This window comes from Charadrius vociferus, unplaced genomic scaffold (genome assembly GCF_000708025.1).
Source record: "Charadrius vociferus isolate BGI_N301 unplaced genomic scaffold, ASM70802v2 scaffold220, whole genome shotgun sequence".
Classification (NCBI taxonomy): Eukaryota; Metazoa; Chordata; class Aves; order Charadriiformes; family Charadriidae; genus Charadrius; species Charadrius vociferus.
In genome coordinates this window covers 86,214-95,109 of record NW_009646506.1, presented here as the reverse complement: position 1 = coordinate 95,109, position 8,896 = coordinate 86,214, and the positions used below count along the sequence as shown (strand labels likewise).

The following is an 8,896-nucleotide window of genomic DNA, read 5'->3' as shown; positions in this document are numbered from 1 at the left end:
AGCAGGAACAGAGGAGCTAAAAGCATGCTTCTGCAGAGCATGGCCTATTTTCAGTTTCTCTCCTTAGCAAGACATTAGGGACAGTCAGTCAGCAATGAGCTGGAAAGGTCCCACTGGAGCTTCAATTTGAGCTGAGATTTTTTTGGGAGGGGAAGAAGCTATTTAAAATCTGATACCCACAAACAACCGCTAGTTCTTCCTCTGCTCCCTTTGAAAGCGGCTTTTCAGCTCGGATAAGTGTGGCAGCTTTTCTCCCATGAGTGTGCAAAATCCAAGCACCGGGATATCAGCCTTGGGCTCAGGCCCTGGGAGGCAGCGCTCCTCTACAAAGGGAACCATCGGTTGTCCAGGCACTAGAGAATTGGATGACCGAGAGGCAGTTAGCTCCTTGAGTGTCCAGGGATCCCCAGAAACTTGCACACAAACATTTATGAACTTTCTAAATAGAGTTTAAGGGCTTGAGTTGGACTCTGTGTCTCCCTTCAACATTTGTGATTAAAATATAAATAGAAATTTCTAGGTTATAATCACGCTAACTGCAGTAATGGTGGGGCTAAGAACTGAGAACTTACCACAGCTGAGAGGTGAGTTTTGATGCCTTGAAGCACTGAGCCTGTAGTCAAAGATGCTTTGACTAAAATCACAGACCCTCTTGAACCTGAAGCATCCAGAGGAGCTTGGCTTGGCTGACAGCAAAGGAGAAGAGTGGACAGATGTCTAAGAGAGGACAACAAGCACCAAGTCACTACTTGTCTGTCTTTGGCTCTAGGTGGTGGCATCCGTGGTGGACAAGGACAATTTTTCAGGATTTGCTCCACTCCAACCACAGGTAAGAAAGACATCGCCAGTGAACAGCGTCCTTGGTGAAAGTTCAGGAGGACATAGGGATGGTAATCATCCCACAGCTTTCCGAGAGCTCTGGCTTACAAAACAGCAGCATTGCCACCATGAACTTTCCACTACTGCCACAGGTGGGAGGCAGACACTGCCCCTACATCTCAGCTGCTCTCTCTGTCATCAGACAGTGCAGCCCAAACCCACCTACGTCTGTGGTTGAGGTCAAACCAGTTCCCTGAACAGGGAAGTAGTGTTCTGGTGGCGCATCCTCTGCCCCCTCTCTCGCTGTGGGGCAATGGCTTTCGTCAGGGCATGGTCTCAGACCCTCCCCGTAAGATTAATTGAGTTCATCTGTCTCAGCTCCAGCCATCAGAGAGGCAAGAGGAGTTTTGCTTGCATTCTCCATCTTCCTCCCAGTTCCTGAAGCCCTTCACATCTTCATTGCTTTTTTCCTAATGATGTAGCAGCATCTTTCCATCTCTAAATGCACCTGAGAGTTTTTACAGGAGCTTTTTGAGAGGATATGGGGTAGCGCAGCTGCTGCAGCCTACAGCACTGTGATGCAAGATAAAATACACTCTCCTCAGTGCAGCCAAGAATTGATACTGTGCTGCAGGAGTCAGGACTATTTCAAGTAGCTTCTTCAGAGGCTTGATAAATCCACCAGAGACCTTAAACTGCTTAGGCAGGAGAGACCATAAAGCACAAGAGCAGCAGCTGGGGATTTTACAAGCGCAATAACGGGAAGCACAACTTAGTTTAAACCGGCTGATCCCAAATCTGTGATCTCAACCCTCTGCAAGCTGAAATGAAAATCACAAGTGAAAACAGGATTGTGCCTCTGAAAAACAACTGCAGGTGGAAGAACTTGGAAACTACTCCTTTGAAGGAACAAAGCCAATGATATTCCTTACAACACTTAAGGCAGTTGCTTTACACATCAGGGTGGCAGAGAGCCAGAAACCTACTACAGCTGTCTGCAAAGCAAAAAAAAACTCTCTTTATGTTGAAATTGTCTGACCTGACACCAGCATGGGGAGAAAGGAATCATGTAGGGGTGATGGCAGGCATGGTAGAAGGCTGCAGGACATTTCTGCAAGGCAAGAGAAAGGCCTTCAAGATTACTGATGATTTTATTTTTGTCTTCTTGTTGGCAGGCCTCTGGTCCTCCACCCAGGCCCAAGACTCCAGAAATCCTCAGGTGAGTTGCATGAAGGACGGGTAATGCTGCTAACCCATGCAGCCAGGTCCAAGCCCATTCTGCAGGATCACAGCTGAGAGTCCAGCTGGCACCCAAAACTCAGGAGGGGTGGGGAATGGATCATAGATACAAGGCAGTGGAGGTCTGGGTTCACCTTACAAAGTAAAACAATGATGTTGCCCACCTTCCTGATCTGGCTGCTGCCCCCGCACTCAGGGCCCTCGAAGGGCAGCCACACCGCGTCCTGTACGAGTTCACCCCTGAGACCGCCGAGGAGCTGCAGGTCCTGCCCGGGAACATTGTCTTTGTCCTGAAGAAAGAGAAGGACAACTGGGCTACGGTGGTGTTCAATGGAAAGGTACCAGGGGCATGCTTGGGAGGTGGGGCCAAACAATGGGGCGGATGCTGCGAGGTTCCACAGAGGACTTGCAGGGCAAAGCCTTGCTGTCAGCAACTAAATGAGTTTCTGACTTAAGTCCCTTACGTCCACACTGGCTTAGGCCACAGGGTTCAGTGAAACCCATCCAACCTGCAGCAACTAACCTTCAAGCCTCAGGGACTCACCTGGATTCAGAGCAGGGCAAGGACAAACTCAGCTGCATCCTCCAGCAGTGGGTTGCCTCCTTTCCAAGCAATCCCCACTTGTCTCTCCTCTCGCAGAAAGGGATCGTCCCCTGCAACTACCTCGAGCCTGTGGAGCTCCAGAACAAGCTCCATATCCAGGTAAGGAGGCCCAGGAGGAGATGGTGTCCTGGGTAGGGAAGAACCCTGCACATTCATCCACCACTTATTCTGGGCCTTCCAACAGAACACATACCTGTAACTCCCTCCCCCTTGTAATGCTGGGGTTGGTTCTTCTGGCTCATGGTCACCTTAACATGACTTAACAGGCCTGCAAAATCTGGGCAGATGATGTGTTGGTGGCTCCCTGGGTGGTGGTTGGCAATGCCAAGTAGATAAGGGGTGGCGAAGTCACCTCTCCCCAGTTCAAGACCCCAGACAGAGCTTAGGAAAATAGGATGTTGGAGGGGTCGCTCCATGGGGCAGCAGTACCCCAGCTCCCCTAGGAAGGGTGGGATTGACAACACTATCTTCTTCCCATCCGGCACAGGAAGAAACCCCTCTTGAAGCTGAGATCCCAGAGCCACCCAGCTCCCCCGCTCCAGAGAAGCCACGGCGGCCAGCACCAGGTCAGTGGGGGTGAGCTGAAGGGACGGGTATGCCTTAGGGGCAAAACCCCTGGCACCAGGTTGGGGACTGTCTCCTCTGTGCTGTGGCTCAGGCTTTGAGACCAGAGCTGGTGTTCATCTCCATCTTGTTCTTCAGCCCATTTGCAGTGAAGGATGGAGAGGTATTAAAGCAGGAGGCAGAGATGGCAACTGCAGTGCTGAGGATGGAGTAAAATAGAGCATGTGGGTCCCCAAGGAAAGTAAATCCCTCCACGCTCTTAATTAGCACAGCAACTAATGGGAAAAAGGGCCTGGGGACAGGACCAGGCCAAGTGACCCAGCTTGTCCAAGTCTTGGAGTAGAAGGTTCCTTACAGGCTTCTCCTTAGAGTGGGGCACCTGTGGTGGCTTTAGTGCTGCTGTGAACTGGGCTACGTTTGAAGGAGCTGTAGTTGCCCTGGGACAGGAAGTCCTGGCCAACGCTACCTGCTGTCCCACATCCCAGGCCTGGGACAGGGACTGTAGCACAAGGGCCACCACACCGCCCCCAGCACAGTTGATTCAGGATGCTGGAAATCTGAAATAGGGCTCTGCTGCCTGCATCCGTGCTGCTGCAGGAGTGCTCAGGTGTGCGGTTTGAAATGGCTGCTTAAAGCTGGGGAGAGTGTGAGTCACAGGCAGGTGAGAACGAGAGTTGAAACAAAGAGCGGGGAGGAAGCGTTGTGAGTTGCCGCCTCTAGAAAACACCACACAGTGCTCAGAGCCTGCAGCTGAGCTGTGAGCTCCACACTGCTGCAGGAAAAAAACATCTGGGGTATAAAATATCACGTGCAGAGACCGTCCTGCACAGGTGTTAACCTGCTGCAGTTTATTCTGGCTATCAACAGCCAACCTGCCAAGAAAAGCAGGAATACACAGACAACCAATTGCCAAGCCCGCTGCTGTGAGGTGAGCCTGAGCCAGTCGGTGGTGGAGAAAGGTGGACCAAAAGACTACTGACAGGACAGAGCTTGTGTCCCAAGCAGAGCAGCCTCATAGGCAGTCCAGTGGTAAAGCTGATACAGAAGATGGCTGTGGGTCATAGGAGTTAATGGCAAACATCTCAGGAACCCAACAACCTCAAAGAGCATCTTGATGGCACTAAAAGCCACCGCAGATCTAGCAGTGGGACTGCATTCAGCAGTGTAGCTCTGTCTCTTCCCATAACGAGCACGATTGTGTCAAAGCACTGACAAAACATAGAGCAGATCCTTGCAAAGAGACTTCAACAAACCTGCATGAAATCGCCCTACCTGGAGATCTCCATTTAGCTTTACAACCCTGCTGAAGGATAGGGATTGCCTCCAGTTTTCATGTGGCCCTAGGGAAATCAGAAGAGCAAAGACACTAAAACCAGCAGCTCATGTATTTATTTATTTATTCTTTTAAATCCACCCTGGAAAGATATCCCACCCCTAAAGCTCCCATCCCTATAAAAGGGAAGGCACAGAGCCCAAGCTTCTGCTCAGTGGTTATATCTAAATCTTTAAGGATGAACTCCATTGCAGCTCATGCTGCATCCATTCAAGGGACCACTGCTGGCTCCAGGGTTGGTTGGTGTTGCTGCAGATCATGATGGATGTGGAGGAGAAGGGCTGCAGGAGATCTGAACATGTACTTAGGCGGGGAGCAGCAATACCTACCCTGTCCCACTTGCTGAGTGACCTCTTTTTTCCTCCACAGACTATGTTCCTGCTACTCTGAGGCAGCCAAGAGATGAGGCAAAGGTAACATCTTGTGAATATAGACCCCGAGGTCCTGTTGGTGTTACAAATCTGCATTTATTGCACATTGAAAGGTGCTGGCATGCCTGACAAGCAGCATGGCCCTAGAAGTGTTTCAGGTTTTCATCATTCAGGAGCTTCTCCAAAGCATAACGACAGGGTTAGTGGCCAGCAGGTCATGAGGACCCAACCAGGGTGACTAGGGCTGCTTTTTGGGAGTTTTCCTCCAGGCGCATTCCCTGGTGGGCCTGGGGCTGTCAGGAAAGCCCTTGTACGACTCTTATCTTGGTTGACCTGCAGCCAGAGGGTGGACACACCTTGAATTTGGTCACCCGCGAGCCACAAGTTGGTAGCTAAGTGCTTGGTCTATTACTGCATTATCTCCTGGGACAAGCCCAGGGCTGCCAACCAGTTGCACATCCAACCGTAGCCTGAGTGGCACAACTGCTGAGCTGCCCTGAGGGAAGTATCACAGGCTGCACACATTAGCAGAGATGTCTCCCTGACCAGCAGCCAGCTGACACCCCGCAACTCAGATTTGACTCAGGCAACCAGTTTCCACATCCCCGTCCCCCTCCCGGCCCTCAGCAAGCCACACAAGCTCTGACATCCAGCTTACCACCCGCAGGAGGCCGAAGCAGCAGTCTCCAGCCCCCACATCCTCAAGGTGCATTACAAATACACAGTTGCCCTGCAAGTCAAGCCAAGCCTCTCCTACACGGAGCTCCTGGACCTGGTTTGCAAGAAACTGGAGCTCCAGCCCGAGCACACGCAGCTGAGGTGAGGCGCTGCCCGCTACAGGGAGCCACAGCCGTGTTTTCAGGGCTCCCACCCTTACCCCGCATCCTCTGCAAACCCAGGTACAAGCCTGCAGAGAGCCAAGAACTGGTGACCCTGAGCGCAAAGAACCTGGAGGCAGCTTGGAGCCAGAGCAAGGACAACTGTCTGACAGTCTGGTGCGACATCACAGAGGTCAGTGACAGCTAGCAGTGGCAGCCACCTCTTCTGCCTGCTCCTGGCAAAGAACCTAAGCAGACGTTGCTTTTGCTTTCCTTGCCGTGAGCACAGGCTTATGGCTTCCAAAACAAGCCAGCGAGCTCTTGAAAGGCAGAGGAGCAAAGAGTGGGAGAAGAGGAGAAGCAGAGGTTTTGGCTTCTCCTTTTTCTTTGTACCAGGGGAAGAGAAACAAGCTCTGCTTACCAGCTTATTTCCTGCCCTAGGGAGAGGGGGTTTTACTGGACAGCAAGCCAGAGGAGTCACCACAGGAGGCAATGCCAGAGGAGACGGGACCAACCCAAGTTGTAGCGCAGTACAATTACGAAGCCACCCAACCTGAAGACCTGGAGTTTCAGGCAGGAGATGTGATACTTGTTTTATCCAAAGGTAATTGTGCTCCTTCTGTGACAGGGGAAGGGAAGGATGTTGTGGGTTCCCAACACCTGCCGGGCAGGCTAAAAATTCTCAGGTATTTTGTCAAGACGCTGGACGCATGTTCTTCAGTGGAGCCTACAAGCTTCACTAGGGACTTTGATCTCTTTTCCCAAATCCTCCAGTCCTCCAAAGCAAACTGCTTCATGCTGGGGACTTACAGAGCAACAGCGTGGCTCAGGCAGTCTTCACTGACAGCAAAATTCTCCTCCTGCAAGTTGCAGATTGCCACCTTTAGATGGCAAGTAAGCTGCCCAGATTTCTGCCACGGGGCAGAATGCATTGAATGCACTGCACAAGAGAGGTTAGAAGAGAAGCCTGCAGAGATTGCACGAGGTAGCAGGTGGAAGCCAGGGGAAAGGACAACCTAAGAACACATATGAGAGCTGCGGTCCTTCACATCGCTAAAAGCTGTGTCACCAAGCTTCCAGTTTCCAGATTCACAGGGCAAATTTGCTTCATCCCCATGAAGGGAAAAACAAAAAAAAATCCAGCATACTGAGGTGTTTCCAGCCTCTGCTTTGCATGCTCCTGATGAAGGACAGGGTTTTCAACTTATCAGCCAATTCTCTGGAGCCACAAGACAAGCAGGACCTAAAGTCTGCAAGATGGCTTTCTACAAGTGCCTTCTTCCATGGCAACTGCCTTGTGCTATAGCGCAGGCAGAGCTCTTCCAGCTCTACCGTGGGCTTCCCACCCAAGTCTCAGCGTTACACACACTTCCTCCAACATATTTTCATCACACCCCTGTTTCTGCAACCCTCAGTTTCAAGACGGGAGTTGCACTTGAGCTGTGTTTAACTTTACTGATCACAGTTTATTTTTTAAAGAAGATGCCTCATTTTGGCCACCGTATCATGCCTTACATTAGGAATGAAGGCAGTTACATCCCAGAATGCTATTTCTCCCATTCCACTCACCTGGCACCCTCCTCTGGCTGGTTTTCTTTTTAAGGTTACAATCTTCGATTAGCCTCCTCGATACTCTTTAATATTAGTCTTTAGTGTTTCTATAAGAATTAAGGCTTAAATACAGACTAAATCTCAGCAAGATCCAGTATATGTTTTTGATTTATTGTGCATCAACAAAAGCTGCAGGTGAGCCCACACAGGGTGAAGAACAGGGTACAGACCCTGTACAAGGCATCTGTTTCCCTCCTCAGAAGGGCCTCTGAGTGAAATAAAGAAATTGTTTTAATGAGAAAAAAAGAAACTTTTTGAGATGCATCTTGAAGTATCTTGGAAAGGACAGTGCAAGGTTTCAGATCATTTCCTTGCTCTCCACAGTCTCTTTGCTTCCACCGTCTCGTGTTCAAGGCATTTTGCGAGCTCCTTGGTCTCTATTTTGATCTACTTTTCCCACTTTGGTTCAGCACTGTGTTCCTTCTTACCTTACAGCTTGACTCTCTACCTCGTTCCCCCTCAGCCCCTTTCCTCCACATTCCTCTCTCTAACATAGTTATTTAGCTGCAGAAAAACCTTAGCATGGTGATCTCTGGGCTGTCCGTAGTACATGGTAGGTTAATAATAACCTACGTGTAGTAGGTTATTATGCTCCTGTACATCCCTAGGGTGACAAAAATTGTGTCCATTTTATCTTCCAGTGAATGAAGACTGGTTAGAAGGCCAGTGCAATGGGAAGATTGGCATCTTCCCATCTGCTTTTGTTCAGAACTCTAACACTAAAGACTTGGAGATGTGATTTCAGAAGAGCTTAAAGTTGTGGACGTGGAAAGAAATTAAGAATTCATCTGTTGCAATTAAGAAGTTTCCATATTAATCATTGCATTTGAAAATTGATTTAAAATATTATTGCTACTTGTATTTAAAGCTTTATTTTTATTTTGCCTTTTTAATCAGTACCTGTTTTAGAGAACAATGCAAAAATTGCTAATTGTCTTCCCGTTAGGAATACATTCAGTCCTAAAAACTGTGCTTACTAAGAGACTTGCTAGCAATAGCTCTGTCCCACCTACCCTATCCTTAGCAAAGCTTTCATACAGACAAGCCAGCAGCTGGGAAAACCCACAAGAGGGTGGTGCCACTTGCATTTACAACCCTGCCAACAGATCCAGAAAAGGAACTGGCATTCAGGAAGCTGCAGACCAGGAAAGGCTGAACTTCCAACAGCATTTACTTCCTTAAAACATTACTGCCAAGCCCAAGAACTCAAACAAGAGATGCCGTGCAGCCTCGCCCTGCTCCAATTGGCAATTCACTTCAAAACCACGGTGACTTTAAAACCACCCACCAATAAAAATATACATTTTTTTTTTCCACCTCTGGGAGCCATATCTCAAAGCTTTTTCTCAGCAGTCAGAAGAGACAGTAACTTAGAAAGACAGTGCCTGGAGTCTCAGCAGGTCATACAGCAACAAAGTTGTCCCCTATAAAAAAGTGTACACAACTTCGATGCCCTCTACCTATCCAAGAGGTTTGCTCCCTCTACCCTTGGCACTACTTCCACACTATTTCACCTTCCCCAACAGCTGGTCCTTCG

The 8,896-nt window shown here is 49.4% G+C and overlaps 1 protein-coding gene across 1 annotated transcript in view; it reads left to right on the top strand.

The window, feature by feature from the left end:
• NCF2 (neutrophil cytosolic factor 2) overlaps window positions 1-8,098 on the top strand; it is a 10,356-nt gene extending 2,258 nt beyond the window's left edge. Inside the window, exons 6-15 of the mRNA XM_009884281.1 lie at window positions 770-829; window positions 1,995-2,038; window positions 2,255-2,396; window positions 2,699-2,761; window positions 3,150-3,228; window positions 4,929-4,972; window positions 5,598-5,749; window positions 5,830-5,941; window positions 6,190-6,352; window positions 8,001-8,098. Of these exons, the coding sequence (XP_009882583.1) occupies window positions 770-829; window positions 1,995-2,038; window positions 2,255-2,396; window positions 2,699-2,761; window positions 3,150-3,228; window positions 4,929-4,972; window positions 5,598-5,749; window positions 5,830-5,941; window positions 6,190-6,352; window positions 8,001-8,098 (957 nt within the window). The remainder of the gene's footprint in view (window positions 1-769; window positions 830-1,994; window positions 2,039-2,254; window positions 2,397-2,698; window positions 2,762-3,149; window positions 3,229-4,928; window positions 4,973-5,597; window positions 5,750-5,829; window positions 5,942-6,189; window positions 6,353-8,000) is intronic.
• Window positions 8,099-8,896: the final 798 nt, after the last annotated feature.